The sequence below is a fragment of the Myotis myotis genome, unplaced genomic scaffold (assembly GCF_014108235.1).
Source record: "Myotis myotis isolate mMyoMyo1 unplaced genomic scaffold, mMyoMyo1.p scaffold_m19_p_6, whole genome shotgun sequence".
Taxonomy (NCBI): Eukaryota; Metazoa; Chordata; class Mammalia; order Chiroptera; family Vespertilionidae; genus Myotis; species Myotis myotis.
The window spans coordinates 83,492,639-83,518,062 of NW_023416368.1; the positions used below are offsets into that span (position 1 = coordinate 83,492,639).

A 25,424-nucleotide genomic window follows, 5' to 3' on the forward strand; every position below is an offset into this window, starting at 1 on the left:
CCTCTACTCAGAAAACTACAGGACGTTGAAAAAAGATATAGAGGAAGACATAAACAGATGGAAGAACATACCGTGTTCATGGATTGGTAGAATCAACATCATTAAAATGTCCATACTACCCAAAGCAATCTATAAATTCAACGCACTTCCCATTAAAATACCAACGGCATACTTCATAGATCTAGAACGAACTCTCCAAAAATTCATCTGGAATAAAAAAAGACCCCGAATACCTGCAGCAATCCTGAAAAAGAACAAAGTAGGTGGGATCTCAATACCAGATATCAAGATGTATTACAAAGCCACTGTTCTCAAAACTGCCTGGTACTGGCACAAGAATAGGCATATAGACCAATGGAATAGAATAGAGAGCCCAGAAATCAGCCCGAACCAATATGCTCAATTAATATTTGACAAAGGAGGCAAGAACATACAATGGAGCCAAGATAGTCTCTTCAATAAATGGTGTTGGGAAAATTGGACAGATATATGCAAGAAAATGAAACTAGACCACCAACTTACACCATACACAAAAATAAACTCAAAATGGATAAAGGACTTAAATGTACGACAGGAAACCATAAAAATTCTAGAAGAATCCAAAGGCAACAAAATCTCAGACATATGCTGAAGCAATTTCTTCTCTGATACAGCTCCTAGGGCACTTGAAACGAAAGAGAAAATGAACAAATGGGACTACATCAAAATAAAAAGCTTCTGCACAGCAAAAGAAACCATCAACAAAACAACGAGAAAACCCACTGTGTGGGAAAATATATTTGCCAATGTCATATCTGATAAGGGCCTAATCTCCAAAATTTATAGGGAACTCATACAACTTAACAAAAGGAAGATAAACAACCCAATCAAAAAATGGGCAAAGGACTTAAATAGACACCTTTCAAAAGAGGATATTCAGAAAGCCAAGAGACATATGAAAACATGCTCAAAGTCACTAATCATCCGAGAGATGCAAATCAAAGCAACAATGAGGTACCATCTCACACCTGTCAGACTGGCTATCATCAACAAATCAACAAACGACAAGTGCTGGAGAGGATGTGGAGAAAAAGGAACACTCGTGCACTGCTGGTGGGAATGCAGACTGGTGCAGCCACTATGGAAGACAGTATGGAGTTTCCTCAAAAAACTGAAAATGGAACTGCCATTTGACCCTGTGATCCCACTTCTAGGAATATATCCCAAGAAACCAGAAACACCAATCAGAAAGGATATATGCACCCATATGTTCATAGCAGCACAATTCACCATAGCTAAGATCTGGAAACAGCCTAAGTGCCCATCAGTAGATGAATGGATTAGAAAACTGTGGTACATCTACACGATGGAATACTATGCTGCTCTAAAAAGGAAGGAACTCTTCCCATTTGCAACGGCATGGATGGAACTGGAGAGCATCATGCTAAGTGAAATAAGCCAGTCAATGAAGGAAAAATACCACATGATCTCACTCATTCATGGATAATAGAGACCATTATAAACTTTTGAACAATAATAGATACAGAGGCAGAGCTGCCTCAAACAGATTGTCAAACTGCAGCGGGAAGGCCGGGGAGGGTTGGGGGGCAGGAGGTAGGGGGGTAAGAGATCAACCAAAGGACTTGTATGCATGCATATAAGCATAACCAATGGACATAAGACACTGGGGGATAGGGGAGGCTAGGGGACTGTCTAGGGCAGGGGGGAAAAAATGGACACATATGTAATACCCTTTGTAATACTTTAAGCAATAAAATAAAAAAAAATAGAACTAGCATATGAAAAAAAAAGAAGTAAAAAAAAAGAGAGTGGAAATGAATGATATAGGAAATAGATCAAATGTAGATAAAGTCACGAAAGAAAAAAAAAGAAGATATACAGATGGCCAGCAGATATATGAAAAGATATTGAACATCACTAATCAAAACCACAAAATACTATCTCATACCTATTAGAATGACTTTCATAAAAAAGACAAAAGTTGCCCTAGCCAGTTTTCTCAGTGGATAGAGCATCGGCCTGCGGACTGAAGGGTCCTGGGTTTGATTCCAGCAAAGAGCACATGCCCGGGTTATGGGCTCGGTCCTCAGTAGAGGGCGTGCAAGAGGCAGCCAGTCAATGATTCTCTCTCATCATTGATGTTTCTATCTCTCTCCCTCTCCCTTCCTCTCTGAACTCAATAAAGAAATACATATATATTTTAAAAAGACAAAAGGTAAAATTTAGTGAGGATGTGGAGAAAAGGGAACCTTGTGCAATATCGTTGGGAATGTAAATTGGTATAGCATGGAAATAGTATGAATGTTCCTCAAAAATTAGGAATAGAACTATCATATGATTCAGTCATCCCCTTTGGAGTATATATCCAAAGGAAATTTTAAAAAATCTTGAAGAGATATTGGCATGCCCATATTCTTTGCAGCATTATTCACAATACCCAGAATATAATAAAAGCTAAGTGTCCATCAATAGATGATTAGCTAAAGAAGACATATAAATCAGTCATGAGAAAGAAAGAAATACCACCATTGGTGACCCCATGAGTGGAATTTGAGGGCAGTATGCTAAGTGAAATATCAGACAGTGAAAGACAAATATTACCTGATATTACTTATATGTGAAAACTTAAAAAAAGCTTAACTCATAGAAAAAGAGAATAGCATGGTGGTTACTAGGGGCAGAGCATGCATGAAAGATATTTAGGTCAAAGGGTACAAACTCCCAATTTTAAGATGGATAAGTTCTGGGGAACTAATTTACAGAATACTGATTGCAGTAAATAATATTGTATTATATACTTGAAGGTTGCTAAAACAGTATATCTTAAAAATTCTCATTACAAAAAGAAATGGTAATGATGTATGGTGATGGAAGTGTTAACTAAGCCTACTGTGGTAATCATTTCACAATATATTTGTGCTAAATTAGCAAGTTGTACACCTTAGATCAGTGATGGCGAACCTATGACATGCGTGTTAGAAGTGACACGCGAACTCATTTTTTTGGTTGATTTTTCTTTGTTAAATGGCATTTAAACATATAAAATAAATATCAAAAATATACATCTTTGTTTTACTACAGTTGCAAATATCAAAAAATTTGTGTATGTGATATGGCACCAGCGTTAAGTTAGGGTTTTTCAAAATGCTGACACGCAGAGCTCAAAAGGTTCGCCATCACTGCCTTAGGCCTTTGAGTCAAGATGGCGGATTAGGTAGACACTTTGCTTTCCTTTCAGAGGACCCATGTGTGAACTTTCTCACTGACAAACTCACTCACTCTGAGCTTCAGCCCTGGGGCCGTAGCTCAGAACCACCAGGGACATACAGAAAGAGCTAACGAGTGTGGCTTCAGGGTGAGGGCTGATGGGGCAGCTCTGGCTGGGACAGAAGTATTGACAGGCGATATTGTTCATTTGTGAGACCCGCTCCCCTCAACACACAGCAGGCAGGCAGGTACCATTGTTTCTTTGCTGAGCCGTCACTCCACTGGGCCTGCAAGTGCAGGTAGGTTCAAATCTGCATCTCCTTCAAACTCACCTCACCCTAGTAATTTCCCAAGAACCAACCCCACCCATCTCACACACAGGCCTGAAATTCTTTCAGTAGCTGGTCTTCACAAGTTCAGCTCAAACTGAAAACTTTCCTAAAATCTCTCAAAGGTTTACAACCACAAAAAAGCAATAGCTGGACTTTGGCATGCCCTTTATCACCTGCTAAGATGCCTCAAGAATATAGCAATACTGCTAGGTTCAAAATCACTCTACAAATACTGATTTCTTTTTTTTAAGGGGAAATTTATTTAGAATTGTGCTATCTAAAAGGTAACTTTAACAATATTAGATAAATACTACCTGGAAGTTGTTCTAAAAGAAGATGTGATAGCCTGGCTGATTTTGCTCAGTGGTTGAGCATCAACCTGTGAACCAGGAGGTCACAGTTAGGTTCCTGGTCAGGGCTCGTGCCCAAGTTGTGGGCTCCTTCCCCAGGGTGGGCCTGAGGGAAGCAGCTAATCAATGATTCTCTGTTATCATTGATGTTTCTATCTCTCCCTCCCTCTCTCTGAAATCAATAAAAAAATTTTTAAAGAAAAGAAATGAAAGTATACTATGAGAAAAGCTCTAACATGTTACTGAAGGACATGTTATAAAGAAGACCTAAATAAATTGAAAGAATATTTTATTTTTGAATATATATACTAGAGGCCTGGTGCACAAAATTTGTGCAGGGAGGGTGTACCTCGTGCAGGATGATGTCCCGGCCTGCACCCTCTTCAATCCGGGACCCCTCAGGGGATGTCTGTGGATCGGGCCTAAACTGACAGTTGTACATCCCTCTCACAATCCTGGACCTGCCTAATCGCTCACCTGCCTGCCTGCCTGGTCGCCCCTAACTGCCTGCCCCCCATGCCGACCTGATCGTCCCTTACTGATTCTGCGTGCTGGCCTGATCATCCCTAACGGCCCCCCTCCACCTGCCTGGTCACCCCTTACTACCCCCCGTGCAAACTTAGTCACCCCCAACTGCCCACCCTGCCAGCCTAATTGCCCTGAACTGTCCCCCCTGCTGACCTGGTCACCCCCAACTGCCCCCCTCTACCAGCCTGGTTGCGTCTAACTGCCCCCCCCTCACCAACCTGGTTGCCTCCAACTGCCCCCCCACCCCCCTCCGGCCTGGTAGCCCCACACAGCCTGATGTTCAGTTGTTTGGTCGTCCCTCACTAACCCCCCTGCCGGTATGGTTGCCCCACTCAGCCTGCTTGTTCAGTCATTTTGTTGTCCCTCACTAACACCTCTGCCAGCCTGGCTGTGGGCAGCCATCTTGTGAGGGTGTAGTGATCAATTTGCATATTACCTCTTTATTATATAGGATACTAGAGGCCCAGTGAACTAAATTCATGCACAGGGGGTGGGGGGGCTGTGTCCCCAGCCCAGCCTGCACCCTCTCCAATCTGGGACCCCTCAGGGGATGTTCAACTCACAATCCGGGACTGCTGGTTCGTAACCACTTGCCTGCCTGCCTACCTACCTCATTGTCCCTAACCACTCTGCCTGCCAGGCTGATAGTCTCCTAACTGCTCCCCTGCCGGACTGATTGATGCCTGACTGCTCCCCTGCTGGCATGGTCATCCCCAACTGCCCTCCCCTGCCAGACCAATTGGCCCCAACTGTCTTACCCTGTGGGGCTGAGGGGACTGGGGGACTCCAGCAGGATGAGGCAGGGCTGAGGGGACTGGGCGCCGCCATCTTGTGGCTGTGGGCGTAGTCATCTTGTTAGGGCATGGCAGTCAATTAGCATATTCCTCTTTATTGGCTGTGGGTACCGCCATTTGTGAGGGTGTGGCAGTCAATTAGCACATTCCTTTATTAGATAGGGTGTGTGTGTGTGTTTGTGTGTGTGTGTGTGAAATAGCACAGAGCTTTTATTTGCCTTAAATATCATTATAGACTTAATAAAAATTCTGGGATGTTATTGTATGTGAAAAGCAGATTTAAAAATTTATATAGCCCTGATCGGTTTGGCTCAGTGGATAGAGCGTCAGCCTGCGGATTAAAGGGTCCCAGGTTCAATTCCAGTCAAGGGCATGTACCTTGGTTGTGGGCACATCCCCAGTAGGGGGTGTGCAGGAGGCAGCTGATCAGTGTTTCTCTCTCATCGATGATTCTAACTCTCTATCCCTCTCCCTTCCTCTCTCTAAAAAATCAATAAAATATATTTTAAAAAATAAAAATAAAAATTTATATAAACCTGGCTGGTGTGTCTCAGTGGTTGAGCCAGAAGGTCCTGGTTCGATTCCAGGTCAGGGTACATGCCTGGATTGCAGGCTCCATCCCCAGTAGGGGATGTGCAGGAGGCAGTCGATCCATGATTCCCTCTCATCATTGATGTTTCTATCTCTTTCTCCCTCTCTCTTCTTCTCTGAAATCAATACAAATATATATATATATATATATATATATATATATATATTTATATGAAGGAGCAATGGAGAAAAATGTTTGACTTGATGGCAAAGAAGAGCAAAGTAGACTAATTGCTTTATAAAATAGCAAGGTTAATTATGGTGCTATAGCAATATTGAGGATGGGGGAATTTTCCCTTTTCCCTCTTAGTTCTTCTGGGGTTGAATAATTAAAATGACATTAGGCAAATTAACAAGAGAATATCATCTTTTAATAGGTAAGCAAGGAGAATTCACATTAGCATGAACATTTCCAAGACAGTAAGGCAAAATGAGGTATGTATGTCATTCTGGATTAAGAAGGGTAAGGGAGGTGTCTAAGATTTATTACTTGAGATCCAAAACAATAGCTATTCAGGAAGCAGTGATTTAGGCAGAAACCCAAATATTGTTCCAAAGAGGAGGTAAAGGTATGGGATATGTATGAGAAATGAAAGGGGAATAGTTACATGAAAAGAAGGAAGTAATTTCTATGGGTGCTAATAGGCTAAGGAAGGAACTTCTCCAGGTGTGAGTAAATTCACAGTAAAGATGAAAATGGACTCTGTAATAAATGTAATTGAAAGTAACTTCACAGGGTGACCTGATCATAAATTCCTCACTGGGCAAGTCATGATGGGTAGTCATGACTCAGGCCTATGCAAAGCTTACCTTCAGCTTATGAAAGCCCTGTTCATTGTTTTGTGGGTCAAGGAGGAAGCCAACACGTGGCAGAATGAAATGCAGCCCTGTGGTTTTGTGCCTGGACCTACCTGATCCCGGAAGTTTTTCTTGGGGGAAGATACTTGTTTTTATCATTTGACACGATTGGAGTTGAGACTTTTGCCTTATTGCAGCTGAAGATATAAATCCTCACAGATAGAATGAAGTATCTCAAATCTTCTCAACATGTAAACTACTATAATTATGCCAATTTCGTAGATGAGGAAACCGAGCTTAGAGAGTTGAAATAAATTGTTAAAGACCTAGAACTGGTTTAACAGAGGGAAGATTCAAACTCAGAGGGTCTGATTCTAAAATGCTCACCCTTAACCAATTGATCTCTGGTATGGGGTATTCAAAGAGGTTGGTTAGGCTTTCTGGATCTCTCATTATTTATTTCTCTCTGTCATATTCGAGCAGTGTAAGCCCAAAGCAGCTGACATATCAATGAAAAGATGATATTCTAGAGATGAGCTTACTCAAAGCCCCTATCATGTCCTTGTTCCTCAGACTATAGATAAATGGATTCATCATAGGGGTGACCACTGTATATATCACTGATACAATTGCACTTTTCCTGGAAGAGTGTGTAGCCTCAGAACTGAGGTATACCCCAAAACCCGTCCCATAAAACAAGGAAACAACTATTAAGTGAGACCCACAGGTGGAAAATGCCTTATACTTTCCACCAGCTGATGGGATTTTCAGAATGGAGGCCACAATTCGAGTATAAGAGAAAATTATCCCAGAGAGAGGAACAACACCCAGCAAGCTGGTCACTAAATACACAAAGAGGTTATTGATGAAGATATCAGAACAGGCGAGTTTGAGAATATGAGCTAATTCACAGAAAAAGTGGGGGATTTTCAGGTCTGTGCAGAAGGATAGCCGTAGTGCCATCAAAGTGTGGAGCAGGGCATCCAGAACACTAATAAGAAAGGACAGCAGGACCAGCGGCCCACACAGTCTGGGGCTCATGATGACGTTGTACCTCAGTGGGTGGCAGATGGCCACAAATCGATCATAGGCCATCATTATCAGAATTCCATTTTCTAATCCAGCAAAAGTCAGGACGAAGCAGATTTGAGTGAGGCAGCCCGTGTAGCTGATGGCTTTGCTCTGTGCCTGGATGTTCACCAGCATCTTCGGGATTGTGGTGGTGGTGAAACAGATGTCAACCAAGGACAGGTTGGAGAGGAAGAAGTACATGGGCGTGTGGAGGTGGGAGTCAGAGATAATGGCCAGGATGATGAGCAGGTTGCCAAGCACAGTGACCAGGTACATGGACAAGAACAGGCAGAAGAGGACGGGCTGCAGTTCTGGGTCCTCTGACAGTCCCAGGAGGAGGAATTCTGCAGTATCAGAGAGGTTTCCTGATTTCATGTTGTTGATGATCCTGATAGAAAAGATGAAGGTGATGATCAAACACTACATAAGGGAAACTTCCTTAAACTTGTCTATATTTTTAGACCAAATCAGTTATAGATGTTTTCTCCTGCTTTCTTCTCTTACTCTCTCTTCTTCTTTCCTCGCTTTATATTCCCATACAACCTACCTCATACCACCCTCTGTCCCAAGGTTTTGTTTTCCATCTATTCTTTGTGTATTTAATTCAGCAATGTTTTTTAAAATATATTTTTATTGATTTCAGAGAGGAAGGGAGCGGGAGAAAGAGAGAAACATCAATGATGAGAGAATCATTGATTGGTTGCCTCCTGCATGCTCCCTACTGGGAATCAAGCCTGCAACTCAGGCATGTGCCCTTGAACACAGGACCTTCAATCCACAGAGAAATGCTTTATCCACTGAGCCAAACCAGCGAGGGCCAGCAACTTTGTTTTTGGCTTAAAATTGTAGTTCCTATATTTATCAAGATTGATATAAGGAGGTCTGGTTCATTAATTTTAACATACATTCTCACATCAATGGACATTTGGGTTTGTTATAATTTTTCCATGGTAGAGAAGTCTTTATAGAGACACATTCACATGTAATAATAGTGTTAGAATAAGTGTGGCAAATACCCACCAAATTCCACAGAGTGGTAACATCTGAGAGGGAAGGAGGGGAATAAATAATAATAAAGAGGACTTTTCCATGATGACATAAGTTATCCCTATATGAAGGCAAAGAAAGGCCTTTCTGTGTAGATGTTGGATGTCTGAAACTCAGTTAAAAATAAAAGAAAATAAAGAAGACTTTACGTAATGTATAATACTTTATTATTTTAAAAAGGTGCCTGAAGCATATAGGGCAAAATTTCAGCATTAATTCTGGAAAGTGGTTGCATGCTGTTTATTTACTGCTCACTTGTGCTGTTCTGGTGGTTTAAAATATTTATTTTATTTAAAATAATGTTTTGTGTAGGGTGTTTTCAAAGAAAGGTTGAACATGTAAACGAGTGAATCTCAATCTCCAATCCCAGAGTCCACACAGTAAGGAGAGAAGGATGAGACTTGATTCTCCTGTAAGAATGAAATCTGAACCAAATATGGAAAAATCGAGAAGCCAAACGTACTCCACCCTTACCCTACTCAAGACCAAATAAATGAGGGAAACCAGAGAATGGTAGAACATCTGTCTGGTTTTTGAAGAGGCTAATCCATGCTCAGGTGGGGAAAGAGTCCCTAGAATTTAGAAGACACAATAGGAGCCAGAAATGATGAAAGCTGATTGCAAATTAGATGAAACAGGGAAAGTAAATATATGAAATTAGTTTCAAATTTCACTTTATAAGTTAATCTTACTGAACTTTCTCTTACCTCTTGGATGTCCTCCAGATAGGCTGGTTGAAAAAAAACAACTGTCCAATATTTCACAGCATTTACTGGGGCACTTAAGATTACCTAGGAGCCATCAACGAGTAACTCGTCTTTCCTCTGGAAATTGAAGTGTGGAGGTGGGAAATCTGTCCCCAGGAAGGGCAGGTGGACCAACGAAGGTAGCTGGGCTTCTGGGAAAGAAGGATCATCTCAGGAGACTCAGGTGTGCTGGTTTTTGACCTGGGATGGGCTGTTGAGTAGAAGGGTCACAGGTAGACTAGTTGCAGTCTCTGTGGCCTTGGGGGCTCAATTCCCAAAACTCCTCATTATCCAAATGTGTACTGTCATTTTCCCCCAAGGCAGTTCATTTCCTAAGGAGCACAGCTCATAGAAGAGAACTCCTGGGTGACTGATTGCTGACCCTGAGAAGACAGGTATATGCGTCATTCTCTTCCTACATGTTTCCTCTTACCTCCAGGGAATCTCATGCTTGAGTTCTTCGATCTGAACCTAAGGGAACTGGTGGGCTTCTCCTTAGACCAATTCCCAGCTTTCTCTGAGTATCATTAAAGGACTAGAGAACCAGAGTGTGTGTCTCCACAGGGACAGAGACTCAGAGATGCAGAGAAGGTATCATGGGATCATCTCCACAAAGCCACTCTAAGAAAATTTTCTCTTTTCTTAATTAAAGTCCCTTCATAAATGAGGTTAGTACTATTGTAGGAAAGGAGGAGCAAAGAAACCAATTTACTAGTTACTTGGCCAGGTTTTTAGAGGTTGTCTAAAAAATAGATCCTAAAACCAACACTCTTATAGAGATCACAAAAAAGCACTATCTATAAAGGAAGCAATTGATAAAATGATTGCATTAACATTGCTAAACTTTGAATAATATACAGGACCTCTCTGTATTATTAATTCAATTTTTCTGTAGGTGTAAGAGTAGTTCAATAAAAGTTTTAAAAAGTCAAAAAATTAAAACCAAAAGTGGTAGTCCTGGCCCTGATCAGGTAGCTCAGTTGGTTAGAGTGTCCTCCTGATATACCATGGTTTTGATTCCCGGTCAGGATACATATAAGAAAGAAGTACAATGCCCTGGCTGGCTTGGCTCAGTGGATAGAATGTCGGCCTGCAGACTAAGGGGTCCCAGGTTCGATTCCGGCCGAGGGCACATGCCTGAGTTGCGGGCTTGATCCCCAGTGGGGGGTGTGCAGGAGGCAGCCGATCAATGATTCTCTCTCATCATTGATGTTTCTATCTCTCTTTCCTTCTCCCTTCCTCTCTGAAATCAATAAAGAAATACATATTTTATTTAAAAGAAGAAAGAAGTATAACAATAAATTGATGTTTCTCTCTCTCTCTTGCTCTCTCTCTCTCTGTCCTTTCCTCTCTATCTTTAAAATCAATAAATTAATAAAAATTTCAAGTGGTATGGCTACATACTCATGAAAATGGCCAAAGTGAAAAAGGCAATGTAAAATATTGGCAAGATAGTGGAGTTGTATATTGGTTGGTTTCCAAACTACTTTGGAAAATTGTTTGGTCATATTAAATAAATGTGACCATGTGTATTCCCTGGGCCCCATAAATTGCACTCTTAAATATATTTCCAACAAAAATATGTACAACTGTGAGCAAAAAAATATGTATAAAAATGTTTATAGTAGAACTATTTGTAAATTACTCCAACTATAAACAACTTAAATGCCCAAAACAGTTGAATGAGTAAATTGGGTTGGAATCAAGCAGAACCTGACAGAATCCTCTCCCTCTTCCCGCACAACAATTGAGATTTTAAAATATAGGCACGCATTCTCCCCACCCCCCAAAGGCAGCAGCTAACTGAAACCCAAACCTTTCCTTGATAGGCTTCCCTACCCAAATGTGTGGCAGAGAAGAAAGAGAGAATAAAGGTGAATTAGACTGCAAGTGTCCTTGCCAGATGACTACGAACCTTGAAAGCAAGGGCTTAATTCTAAGGCTGGTGGGAAGCCATTGTGAGCAGGTGTCACACTATTAGACTTGCATGTAGCAGAGCTAGCTGCATGGTGAAGATGGAACGCAGCAAGCACGAGCTTGACTTTCTATTGAATTTATTAGGGTGACACTGGTTAACAAAATTATATAGGTTTCAGGTGCACAGTTCTACAACACATCATCTGTGCACTGTGTTCACCACTCCAACTCAAATCTCTGCCCATCATCATTTATCCCCGTTATCCACCTTCCCCTACTCCCCCTTACCCCAGCACCTTATGATTTTCTAATAATAACATTTTCTTTTCTCTACCTTACTTTATTGGAAGAATACAACAAATAATACATACGAGAGGCCCAGTGCACCAAATTTGTGCACTGGGGGGTGAGGGGGGTGGGGGGTGTGTCCGTCAGCCCAGCCTGCACCCTCTCCAATCTGGAAGCCCTCAGGAGATGTCCAACTGCTGGTTTATAAACTGGAAGTCAGACATCCCTCTCACAATACAAGACTGCTGGCTCCCAACCGCTCGCTTGCCAGCCAGCCTGATCACCACCTAACAACTCCCCTGAAAGCGTGATTGATGCCTAACTGCTCCTCTGCCAGCCCGATTGCCCCCAACTGCCCTCCCCTGCCAGCCCAGTCGCCCCCAACTGCCCTCCCCTGCATGCCTGGTCACCCCCAACTGACCTCCCCTGCTGGCCTGGTTGCCCCCAACTGCCCTCCCCTGCAGGCCTTATCACCCTAACTGCCCTCCCCTGCTGGCCTAATCGCCCACAACTGCCCTCCCCTGCCAGCCACCTTGTGGCTGTGGGTGCCGCCATCTTTGAGGGCAGGGAAGTCAATTAGCATATTCCCTCATTGGCTGTGGGTGCTGCCATCTTTGCGACAGCATGAAGGTCAATTAGCATATTCCCTCTTTATTAGATAGGATGACATGCAAAACATGTGTTAATCAACTGCTTATGTTACCAGTAAGGCTTCTGGTCAACAGTAGTTACATTTTGGGGGATTCAAAATTTATATGGGGATTTTCCACTATGTAGGAGGTCAGTGCCCCTATCCCCTATGTTGTTCAAGGGTCAACTGAATATCAACAGCAAGTGCATGCACACACACACACACACACACACACACACACACACACATTTTGCTGGATTGGATTGAGTTAAAAATGTGAACCAATGAAGAGTCGACTTTCAAGTCAATGAGACTATTGGCAACAACCATGAAGACGGTCAGGAATGACTGATGTTTGGGAAACTGCCTTCTGGAAAAGTGAGTGGTACTTGGTGAAGGATATTGTCTTCGCTGTTGGGCATCTTGATCAGCCCAGACTGTGAGCTTTCACTCTGGAACAGAACAGAAGCAGGAGAGAGGAAAGGGCTCCTGCTTACTCTCTCTCAGGTAATTAGCAAGTTAGTGATTCCCTTCCTTCTACTGCAAGATTGGAATAAAGAGAACAATTTGGCTAATGAGGAGCTTTGGAGATAAGTCCCCTAGGGACAGAAAAAAAAGCTATAAAGACTACCTGTTCCCCATTAACACAGTCACCCCTGCCAGAAAGACACCTTGTCTCTTCTTAAAGATTCTTGTCCGGAAAATGCACGACTGTCTCCCTGAAATCCTCGAGGACCAATTTGTCTTCAACATTCACGTGAATTCTAGGAAGAAACTCGGCCTCAGTGATATTCTGTTGGGAAATCCTGGAGATTCAGAAATCCCTTGTAAGTTCTGGAGGACAGGGGGCAACTTATTTATTATTATGATCCCCACTTGGAGGTAGTCCCGGGGTAATTAAGTATGAAATCTAAATCGACGGTACTCTGAATATTGTCCCCAGACCAGCAGCCAGAGTTGGGGTCACGGGCTTGCGACCTGAGCAGTTGCAGAGGACCCCACTCTTAGTTTAATGCTCTGTTGTCACTGTCTTGAAATTTTTGAACAAGGGGTCCCTTGTTTTTTATTTTGCACTGGAACCTGAAAATTAAGCAGCCAAGCCAGCCAGCCGTAATCAGCATTACCTGAGGAGTTCTTGGAAATGTAATTTCTCAGGCCTCTCCTAGGTGTGCTAAAACTCCGGGGTGGGGCCCAACAATCTGTGTTTGTTATTTAAATTTTAATTTTTATTTGTTGATTGATTTCAAAGAGAGAAAAAGGGGGAGGGGAGAGGTGAGAGAGAGAGAGAGGAGAGAGACATTGATTACTTGTTCCACTTATTTATGCATTCATTGGTTGATACTTGTATGTGCCCTGATAGGGGATTGAACCTGCAACCTTAGAGTATCAGAGAGATGCTTACCGATTGAGCTACACCGGCCAGAGCCACAATCTGTGTTTTCAGAAACCCGCCAGGTGGCTCTGATGCATGGTCAAGCTTGAGAATTGCTGTTTAAAGTTACTCCTGATTTTTCATTAACGACTTGGCATAGTTCCAAGTCCACTGGCACCACATTTGCAATTGTTTCTGGCTCCACCGGCTCCTTTCTCTGACCCTAAAATGCAGAAACCAATTCCCTTCTCAAAGGAATCAATATTTCTAAAAATTTCTAAGGATTCCAGGCTGCTCTGATGCACCCCTGTATTTCCCAGAAAGGCCAGGAGAGGACTTGTGCTGCTCTGTCCTCACAATGCTGGTTTGAGACTCAATCCTTCAGAAGTGACACTGAGATTCAAGGGAAGAAGGTCGGTCAACTTGCTTCTTGATGTGATCAAGGGTCCTCATGGAATTGTCAAACTATTCCTCTTTCCTCACATCTCACAGATGTCTCATGGATGTTCTCTCTCTTTTTGCTTCCTCCTTCTCCCCTTTCTCCTTCTTCTCTTCCTCCTCCTCCTTCTCTATCTTCCTTTCCTTTCCCCTTATCCCCTCAAACACACACCCTTCTAGGGGAAGATCCTCTCAGGTCCTATTAATAGTGATATAAATAATGTAAATAATGTGCACACACTCTGCTGTCTGTTTATTTTTTCTTTCAAGTGCATTCCTGGAATGTCGGTGCTATATTCTCATTCTCATGACACAGATAAGAGAAAACAAAAAGCTCAAGGCTATTTAAGGATTTTCTTCCTTGGCTCTGCACAGGATTTAAATTCAGGGGTGGCTGAATCCTACAGCATGCCTCCGAAATTTCTACAGCAGTGGTTCTCAAAGTGTGGTGCCCCGTCCCCAGCAGTATCCGCATCATCTGGGTACTTGTTAGAAATGACAATTTTTTTTTTTTTTTTTTTTTTTTTTTTTTTGCTTAAAGTATTACAAAGGGTATTACATATGTGTCCATTTTATCCCCCCGCCCTAGACAGTCCCCTAGCCTCCCCTATCCCCCAATGTCTTATGTCCACTGGTTATGCTTATATGCATGCATACAAGTCCTTTAGTTGATCTCTTACCCCCCTACCTCCTGCCCCGCAACCCTCCCCGGCCTTCCTGCTGCAGTTTGACAATCTGTTTGAGGCAGCTCTGCCTCTGTATCTATTATTGTTCAAAAGTTTATAATGGTCTCTATTATCCATGAATGAGTGAGATCATGTGGTATTTTTCCTTCATTGACTGGCTTATTTCACTTAGCATAATGCTCTCCAGTTCCATCCATGACGTTGCAAATGGTAAGAGTTCCTTCCTTTTTAGAGCAGCATAGAATTCCATCGTGTAGATGTACCACAGTTTTCTAATCCATTCATCTACTGATGGGCACTTAGGCTGTTTCCAGATCTTAGCTATGGTGAATTGTGCTGCTATGAACATAGGGGTGCATATATCCTTTCTGATTGGTGTTTCTGGTTTCTTGGGATATATTCCTAGAAGTGGGATCACAGGGTCAAATGGGAGTTCCATTTTCAGTTTTTTAAGGAAACTCCATACTGTCTTCCATAGTGGCTGCACCAGTCTGCATTCCCACCAGCAGTGCACAAGTGTTCCTTTTTCTCCACATCCTCTCCAGCACTTGTCGTTTGTTGATTTGTTGATGATAGCCAGTCTGACAGGTGTGAGATGGTACCTCATTGTTGTTTTGATTTGCATCTCTCGGATGATTAGTTACTTTGAGCAAGTTTTCATATGTCTCTTGGCTTTCTGAATGTCCTCTTTTGAAAGGTGTCTATTTAGGTCCTTTGCCCATTTTTTGATTGGATTGTTTATCTTCCTTTTGTTAAGTTGTATGAGTTCCCTATAAATTTTGGAGATTAGGCCCTTATCAGATATGACATTGGCAAATATGTTTTCCCACACAGTGGGTTTTCTCGTTGTTTTGTTGATGGTTTCTTTTGCTGTGCAGAAGCTTTTTATTTTGATGTAGTCCCATTTGTTCATTTTCTCTTTCGTTTCAAGTGCCCTAGGAGCTGTATCAGTGAAGAAATTGCTTCGGCATATGTCTGAGATTTTGTTGCCTTTGGATTCTTCTAGAATTTTTATGGTTTCCTGTCGTACATTTAAGTCCTTTATCCATTTTGAGTTTATTTTTGTGTATGGTGTAAGTTGGTGGTCTAGTTTCATTTTATTGCATATATCTGTCCAATTTTCCCAACACCATTTATTGAAGAGACTATCTTGGCTCCATTGTATGTTCTTGCCTCCTTTGTCAAATATTAATTGAGCATATTGGTTCGGGCCGATTTCTGGGCTCTCTATTCTATTCCATTGATCTATATGCCTATTCTTGTGCCAGTACCAGGCAGTTTTGAGAACAGTGGCTTTGTAATACATCTTGATATCTGGTATTGAGATCCCACCTACTTTGGTCTTTTTCAGGATTGCTGCAGCTATTCGGGGTCTTTTTTTATTCCAGATGAATTTTTGGAGAGTTCGTTCTAGATCTATGAAGTATGCCGTTGGTATTTTAATGGGAAGTGCATTGAATTTATAGATTGCTTTGGGTAGTATGGACATTTTAATGATGTTGATTCTACCAATCCATGAACACGGTATGTTCTTCCATCTGTTTATGTCTTCCTCTATATCTTTTTTCAACGTCCTGTAGTTTTCTGAGTAGAGGTCTTTTACCTCTTTAGTTAAGTTTATTCCTAGGTAGCTTAATTTTTTTGGTGCGATGGTAAACGGGATTGTTTTTATAATCTCTCTTTCTGAAAGTTCACTATTGGTGTATAGAAATGCCTCGGATTTCTTGGGGTTAATTTTGTATCCTGCTACATTGCCAAATTCATGTATTAAGTCCAGTAGCTTTTTGATGGAGTCTCTAGGGTTTTGTATGTATAATATCATGTCGTCTGCAAATAAGGACAGTTTTACTTCCTCTTTTCCAATTTGGATGCCTTTTAAGAAATGACATTCTTGTGTTATATTGTAAATCAGCAAGCTGAACATAGGACGCCTTAATAAGCCAATAATTTGGAGTCTTTTATTATGCTAGCGGGCTCAGAGGAAAGCTTCCAGAGTCTGAGCAACGCAATCATGGAGGAAGTTTTCCCTTTATACGTTTCTAATGTCTTTGTCTCCTAAATATGGGACTTCTGGTCCCTTTTGCAAGTTTCGAAAGAGCCCTATATATGCTAAGCAGGTATCCCGCAGGAAGCCTGTAGGCTTGAGTGCAGTTCGGTAGCCTTGAGTACAGATAACTAACCGACACCTGGTATGGGGGTAGCTAGGGACGGCAGCAGAGCAGCTTGCAAGGTCAGATAGCTAAGCTTATTTTCCCTATCATTAGAGCAAGCATGTTTTACAGAAGCCAATAATAGCAGAATTAATTCACAGAACAAAGAACCTTCTATGTCTAGTGGAAATTTCAAACAGCAGTTTTTACAAAACAGAGGTTACTATGCTTCTCTTGGGCCCTACCCCAGATCAGTCAGCAACTTTTGAGTTGGTCCTAGACATCCGGGTTTTAGCCCTTTGGATGATTCTGATGTACACGGAAGTCTGGCAGCCACAGAGCCAAAGTAATTGCTGTCTCCCCTGAGAATAATCCATGTGTCAGTCTTTGTCTATTTTGCCCACTGGTTTGTGGAGCATGAAAGCTGGGTGTTGAGAGCTCTGAGATGCTCATTCTCTTCTCACCCCTGACCCCAGGGCTCCCTATGGATGGTCCCTACTGCTTCATCCCTAAGAATAATTGGGAGGCCCTCAGAGACCCACCCACCCAGTAATCCCTTTGGCCTCTCTGGAAGGGCCCAAGGATCAGACTTCCAGGATCCTGAAGCAGAATGGGGGCACAGAGGAGGTGAGGATCTAAGCCTTGCGTATGCCATGGACTCTCCCAGGAGACCACTCACCGAGTGCTTTCTAAACTGAATGCAGATGTGATCCTACCAAGAACAGGAGGAGGTAAGATCTGAGTTTCCACAAATGATGTTACATAATCCATGATCTGAAGGACTCCCTGGCTGAGGGAGGAGGGTGAGAAAAAAGTGAGGATGGGGCTGTGTCCCTAAGAACATCCATGAAGTGTGAGGGGCGTGTGATTTCTCGAAGCACCCTGAAGGACAGGAGCATGACTAAAGCAAATCAGAAAAGCTCATTCATTTTTTAATTAATTAATTGACTTTTTAATCATGGAAAAATGGACATAACATAAAATTTACCATTTTATCCATTTTGAAGTGACAGTTCTGTGGTATTAAGTACCTTCCCATTATTGTCTAGCCATCACCGCCACCTAACTCCACAACTCTTTTCATCTTGCAAAACTAAAACACTAAGTCCCCATTCTGCTGTCCCCCTAGGCCCCGGCAACCACCTTCTGCTTTTTGCATCTATGAATTTGACTGCTGTATGTATGTCACATGAGTGGAATCAGACAGTATTAGTCTTTCTGTAATTGGTCTATTTCATTTACCATAATGTTTTCAAGGTTCATCCATGTTGTAGCATGTGTCAGAATTTCCTTTCTTTTTTAAATTTTTATTTATTGATTTTAGAGAGAAAGAGAAGGAGAGAGAGATTTGTTATTTCACCTATTTATGCATTCAATGGTTGCTTCCTGTAAGTGCACTCACCGGAGATTAAACCCAAAACCCTGGTGCATGTGGATGGTGCTTCCACCAACTAAGCTATCAGTCTAGTGCAGAATTTCCTTTCTCTTTAAGGCTGAAAATATTTATGTATAGTCCACATTTTGCTCACCCAATCATCTTCAGTATGCATTTGGGTTACTTCCATCTTTCAGCTGCTGTAAATGATGCTGCTGTGAACATGTGTGTATAAATATCTCTTTGAGACCCTGCTTTCACTTCTTTTGGATATATACTCAGATGTGGCATTGCTGGATCATATAGTAATTCAATTTTAATTGTTTGAGAAACTTTTTAACATTCTAGCACAGAAAAATTATAAAGTCTCTATGTTGAATTTTAAAATTTCTAGGAGAACCAAGATGGCGGCATAGGTTAACGCCGGAGTTTGCTGCTTTGAACAACTACTTCAAAAGTGAAACCAAAAAACGGAAGGGACATCACCCAGAACCACAGGAACGCTGGCTGAGTGGAAGTCCTACAACTAGGAGGAAAGAGAAACGCATACGGACACTCAGAGGAGGCGCAGTGCTGAAGTCAAATTCTGAGGTGCGGAGTGCGCGGAGCGGGCTGGTGGCGGAGGGCACGGTTGGCGTTTTCAATCGGGAGGGAGTCGCAGACTCTGAGCTCCAGATACGGGCGAGTCTTTAGGGACCCAGACTCAAACAGGAGAAGCAGGACTGTCTGGCTTCGGTCAGAGCGAGTGCAGCTTTCTCTCTGAGCTTTGCAGCAGGTGCTGGGACTCAGAGAGGCAGAGCCCCTGGGGACAGGACTGAGAGCTGCCATAACTGCTCTCTCCGGCCCACCCTGTTGATCCTGTGCGACCCGCCCTGCCCAAGCCCTGCACACAGGCATTTGCCGGATAGCCTCAGGCAAAGGCTAGATTAGCACCTCCCTAGAGGACAGAAGTTCTCTCACTGCTGACACAGCTGATTCTCATAGCCACTTGGCCTGGAGGTCAAACCCTCCCTGGAATTAGCTACAACAATCAAGATTTAACTATAAGACTGCGAACAAAGACCACTAGGGGGTGCACCAAGGAAGCATAACAAAATGCGGAGACAAAGAAACAGGACAAAATTGTCAATGGAAGATATAGAGTTCAGAACCACACTTTTAAGGTCTCTCAAGAACTGTTTAGAAGCTGCCGATAAACTTAATGAGATCTACAAGAAAACTAATGAGACCCTCGATCTTATATTGGGGAACCAACTAGAAATTAAGCATACACGGACTGAAATAACGAATATTATACAGACTCCCGACAGCAGACCAGAGGACCGCAAGAATCAAGTCAATGATTTGAAATGCGAGGAAGCAAAGGACACCCAACCGGAAAAGCAAAATGAAAAAATAATCCAAAAGTGCGAGGATAGTGTGGGGAGCCTCTGGGACGGCTTCAAGCGTACCAACATCAGAATTATAGGGGTGCCAGAAGATGAGAGAGAGCAAGATATTGAGGACCTATTTGGGGAGGTAATGACAGAAAACTTCCCCCACCTGGTGAAAGAAATGGACTTACAGGTCCAAGAAGCGTGGAGAACCCCAAACAAAAGGAATCCAAAGAGGACCACACCAAGACACATCATAATTAAAATGCCAAGAGCAAAAGATAAAGAGAGAATCTTAAAAACAGCAAGAGAAAGAAACTCAGTTACCTACAAGGGAATACCCATACGACTGTCAGCGGATTTCTCAACAGAAACTTTGCAGGCCAGAAGGGAGTGGCAAGAAATATTCAAAGTGATGAATACACTTTGTGATGAATACCAAGTGATGAATACCAAGAACCTACAACCAAGATTACTTTATCCAGCAAAGCTATCATTCAGAATTGAAGGTCAGATAAAGAGCTTCACAGATAAGGAAAAGCTAAAGGAGTTCATCACCACCAAACCAGGATTATATGAAATGCTGAAAGGTATCCTTTAAGAAGAGGAAGAGGAAGAAAAAGGTAAAGATACAAATTATGAACAACAAATATGCATCTATCAACAAGTGAATCTAAGAATCAAGTGAATAAATAATCTGATGAACAGAATGAACTGGTGATTATAATAGAATCAGGGACATAGAAAGGGAATGGACTGACTATTCCTGGGGGGGAAAGGGGTGTGGGAGATGCGGGAAGAGACTGGACAAAAATCGTGCACCTATAGATGAGGACAGTGGGTGGGGAGTGAGGGCGGAGGGTGGGGCGGGAACTGGGAGGAGGGGAGTTATGGGGGGGAAAAAAAAGAGGAACAAATGTAATAATCTGAACAATAAAGATTTAATAATAAAAAAAATAAAAAAAAATAAAATTTCTAAGTGTATAATAACCTCCACTCATGTTTACGGAATAGTGACTGTTGAAACAGGTAACAGCCCGTGTATCAGGACAGTGAAGGGAAAAGAAATAACCTAAACCAATCTCAACAGTTTCCACACAGCCTACTATAGCAATTATGTTGATATTAAAAAATAATAATAGCAATGGCAATAATTATAGCTGATATTTCTAAAATATCCATTAAGTCCCTAGTAGTAAGACCTTATCTTATCTAATTCACAAAGCATCCTATTCATTTGAGGGACACAAATGTCCTATGAACATTGCTCAACCTCTTTTCTTTCTCTCATCAATAGACTATGTCTTTCCTCCCTCATAAACCATCATATGAGCTGTGATCCTGTAAAGTGGCTGAATGTTATTTGGGTTAATTCAGCAGTTCTCTCCCACTCCCTCCAGTACAAGGGCAGAAAAAAAAAATGCTCACTCATCTCCTTTGCTTTCTCAACACTCCATGCATTCCAGTCTTCCTTCACTTATGCCAAGAACATGTGCTCCCTACAAAATAATAATAAAGAAATAAAAAATAATAAAAGAATATGTGTCTTTCCAAAGCACACACCCTGAAATGAATAGTTCGGTTTTGCCTAGAGCAGAAAATGACACATTTTGATCCATAATGTTTTGTGCTGGTATTTGCATACCAGCTCTTAGAATTATTCACACTTAATTAATAATTTATTGACTCAACCACAATGTGCAGTATTAGTTTTAGGAGGCGGCGATTGCTGAAAGTACATCACCTCATGTGTAACTATTACAGGGGCCAGATGATGCAGGATCCTGACTGCCAGAGTGAGGACTTGGGCGTTTATTGGCTAGAATGCCCCTGAAGTGATCCACGAGGATGTGCTGGACTTCACTGGTTCCTTTGGGAAGATTTCTCCGCAAAGATGCTAGGGTTTGAATGAACTCAAGAGTGCTCGGAGGAGCCCTGCTGCATAGCTCGGCTGGTTAGAGCGTCATCCTGATACGCCAAGGTTGTTTGTTCGATCCCCAGTCAGGGCACATACAAGAAACAACCAAAGAATGCATAAATAAGTGGAACAACAAATCTATATTTCTCTCTCTCTCTCTCTCTCTCTCTCTCTCTCTCTCTCTCCCTCTCTCTAAAATCAATTTTTAAAAAAAGACTGCTTGGAGGGCAGTACTATTCTCTGAGAAAATTAAGTCATCTAACCAGGTTTGGTGCCATATGAAAAAACTACTAGAATTTAATCCTAGATTTTAAAATGGCATGCGGCCATGATAGTTCCTTAATAAAATAAAACAGCGCTTGTTTTCATTTTTTTAATTATACTACTGGAAAAATATATGATGCATACAGGTCACTCAAAAATTACTCGGTGAAGGAAGGAATGAGTAGAGAAACCTGAAGGGGGGAAACGTTTAAATATTACTAGAATTTAAGGCACAGCTCAACGACTTGTGTCAAACAAGTGATGTCTGTTTCACTGTAACTCATGTCTCTATTTTCCAGCAGACTCATCCATAACATGGAGTCAGAAAACCAAACAGAAGTAGCAGAATTCCTCCTGTTGGGCCTCTCAGAGGACCCAGAGCTACAGCCCCTTCTCTTCGGGCTGTTTATGACCATGTACCTGGTCACTGTGCTTGGAAACCTGCTCATCATCCTAGGGGTCAGCTCTGACTGCCACCTCCACACCCCCATTTACTTCTTCCTCTCCAACCTGTCCTTTATTGACATCTGCTTCACCTCCACGATAGTCCCCAAGATGCTAGTGAACATCCAGACAGAAAACAAGGCCATCACCTACCCAGGCTGACTCACTCAGGTCTATTTTTTCCTATTTTTTATGTGTATGGACAATTTGCTCCTCACTGTGATGGCTTATGACCGCTATGTGGCCATCTGCCACCCTCTGTATTACACGGTCATCATGAACCCATGCCGTTGTGGTCTGCTGGTTCTTCTTTCCTTGCTCATTAGCTTTATAAACGCCCTGCTCCACAGTCTGATGGTGTTGCATCTGTCCTTCTGCACAGACTTGAAAATCCCCCACTTCTTCTGTGACCTCGCTCAGATCCTCATACTTGCCTGTTCTGACACCCTCAGCAACAACATCCTTTCATATTTAGTGACCAGCCTTTTGGGTGTGGGTCCCCTTTTGGGGATCATTTTCTCGTACACTCGAATTGTCTCCTCCATCCTGGGAATCCCATCAGCTGGTGGAAAGTATAAAGCTTTTGCCACCTGTGGGTCTCACCTGACTGTTGTTTTCTTGTTCTATGGGACTTGTGTTGTAGTCTACTTTAGTTCTGTATCCTCTCTCCCCTCCAGGAGCAGGGCAGTGGCCTCAGTGATGTACACAGTAGTCATTCCCATGATGAACCCCTTCATCTAGAGACATAAAGGGAGCTTTAAGGAAGTTCATCTCTAGAACAGGTTCCTTTTCATGATTCTGTCATCTGCCTTGGGTGTGAGCTTCTAGATGAGTCGAAGGGCATGAAATACTGTGTATGCCAGAAATCATCACACTTCCATAATTCAATTCTTCTAGCAAAGTGGTTAATCATGGACTTTCTAGTCAAATAGCTTTGTATTAAATCAGCTAACTTATCTCTGAGTTCAGTTCACCATCTACAAAATAGGCAGGGTAATATTAATTACACACTTAATAGTGATATTGGGAATATTTCTCATATATTGGGATATATGAGATAATTTAATATATATGTTTCTATTAAGTACTAGTAAAATTTAATGAATAATTATTGGATGTTAGTGAACTTGTAGTAAAAACTCATTTGCCTCCACATTAAAATATTGATTAAATAAATTCTCATTTCACCCTCCCCTTTGAGTCATCATCATCTTTCTCTTTATTTTGTTCTCCTTTGTGCTAGAATCTAAACAGAGAAATATATTTGAGTAGATTCTACTGAGATTTTTTTGTTTAATCCATGAGTTACATAAAAGTGCATTTCATAATGTCCAGGCATATGTAGGATCTCCTTATGCTTTTGTTATTGATTTATAATATATTGCATTGTGAATACCCTGTATAATTTTAATCCTTTGAAATTTATTGAGACTTGCCTTTGTAGCACTTGTGGTCAAACTTAGAACATAGTCTGTCATGAAAAATAAATGTCGTATTTTGATAAATATGAAATTCTGTCAACTCAGTGCATTTTCTATATATGTCCAAGTTTCTATATAAGTCAAGTTTTTAAATCATGTTTAAATCTTATTTATTTTGACTGATTTATTTGTCTTCTTGTTGTATCATTTATGGAGTGAAGTATGTTAAAATCACTCAGAGTGGTACTGAATTTGTCTATTTCTGCTTGTAGTTCAATCAATGGGCTATTGAGTACAAATATTCAAGATTGTTATGTCTTCCTGGTGCCTTGAATCTTTTATGTTTATAAAGTTACCTTTGTTATCTCTGCAGGTGTTTTTACATTAAAGTCTACTTTGTCTGATAGTAATGTTCTGTAGGTACATGAGCTTTTTCTGGTCCTTCCAGGTGGGGGGAAACCTGGCTGTAGTCCATACACCCATTGGATTGCTTCCAGTTCTCCTCTGTTTCTAAGAGATATTCCTCTGGGGTATCAACCCAAGATACCCTTCATTCCTGAGTCTGCAGACACCTAAAGCTCATATTAGTCACTCAGCTGCCTCTTCTAGACCACCTCAAGGAAGAATTCAGCCAGAGTATCTGGCTCACCTGCCTGGAGCGCTATCCTCTCCTAATCTCCAGGCAGTAATTTCCCCCCCCCTTTAGCTTTCCCAGTCCCCATTTCCCCCCAGCTTTATTGAGAGGTAACTGACATATAACATTGTGTAAATTTAAGGTGTATTTCCAAAGTATTACCACCATGGCATTAGCTAATACCTCCACACATCTCATGATTACCTTTTATTTTTAGGGAGAGACATTTAGGATCTACTCTGTTAGCAACTTTCAATTACACAATGCAGTATTAATTAGTAGAGGCCCAGTGCACGAATTCATGCACCAGTGGGGTCCCTCAGCCTGGCCTGCGGGATCAGGCCGAAACTGACTGTCCGACATCCCCCGAGGGGTCCCGGATTGCGTGCAGGCCAGGTAGAGGGACCCCACCAATGCACAATCAGGGCCGGGGAGAGACACAGGAGGTTGGCCAGCTGGGGAGGGACCACAGGAGGGCTCCAGGGTATGTCTGGCTCATCTCGCTCAGTCCTGATTGGCCGGACATCAGCAGCAAACTAACCTATTGGTTGGAGCATCTGCCCCCTGGTGGTCAGTGCACATCATAGCGAGTGGTTGAGAGGCCTTAGCATATTGCACTTTGATTGGTTGAACGGATGACCAGGCACTTAGCATATTAGGCTTTTATTATGTAGGATAGTAACCATACTGTAGACAGTACACCCCCAGAACTTATTCATCTTCCAACTGGAAGTTTGTACCTTTGACAAACATCTTCCCATTTTCCCTACCACCTGCCCCTGGGTCTATGGGTTCAACTTTATTTTTCTTTGTTTAGATAGAGATAGGAAGAGAGAGAGAGAGAGAGAGAGAGAGAGAGAGAGAGAGAGAGAGAGAGAAACACACACATCAATTTGTTGTTCCACCAGGAATCACTGGTTGATTCCTGCATATGCTCAGACCAGATTTTCTGAGGATTAAACCCCAAACCTTGGTCCATCAGAACAATATCCCGACCAACCGAGGTACCCAGCCAGGGCTCAACTTTTGCAGATTCCACTGCAGTGACT

At 42.0% G+C, this 25,424-nt stretch overlaps 1 protein-coding gene and 1 pseudogene across 1 annotated transcript; one reads left to right on the forward strand and one right to left on the reverse strand.

Moving 5' to 3' along the window:
• Nucleotides 1-7,107: 7,107 nt before the first annotated feature.
• LOC118658745 (olfactory receptor 7G3) lies at nt 7,108-8,046 on the reverse strand. The gene has a single exon (XM_036314374.1). The coding sequence runs from the start codon at nt 8,044-8,046 to the stop codon at nt 7,108-7,110; it is 939 nt and encodes a 312-aa protein (XP_036170267.1).
• Nucleotides 8,047-22,191: 14,145 nt separating this feature from the next.
• On the forward strand, nt 22,192-23,061 carry LOC118659268 (annotated as a pseudogene).
• The last annotated feature ends 2,363 nt before the right edge of the window (nt 23,062-25,424 follow it).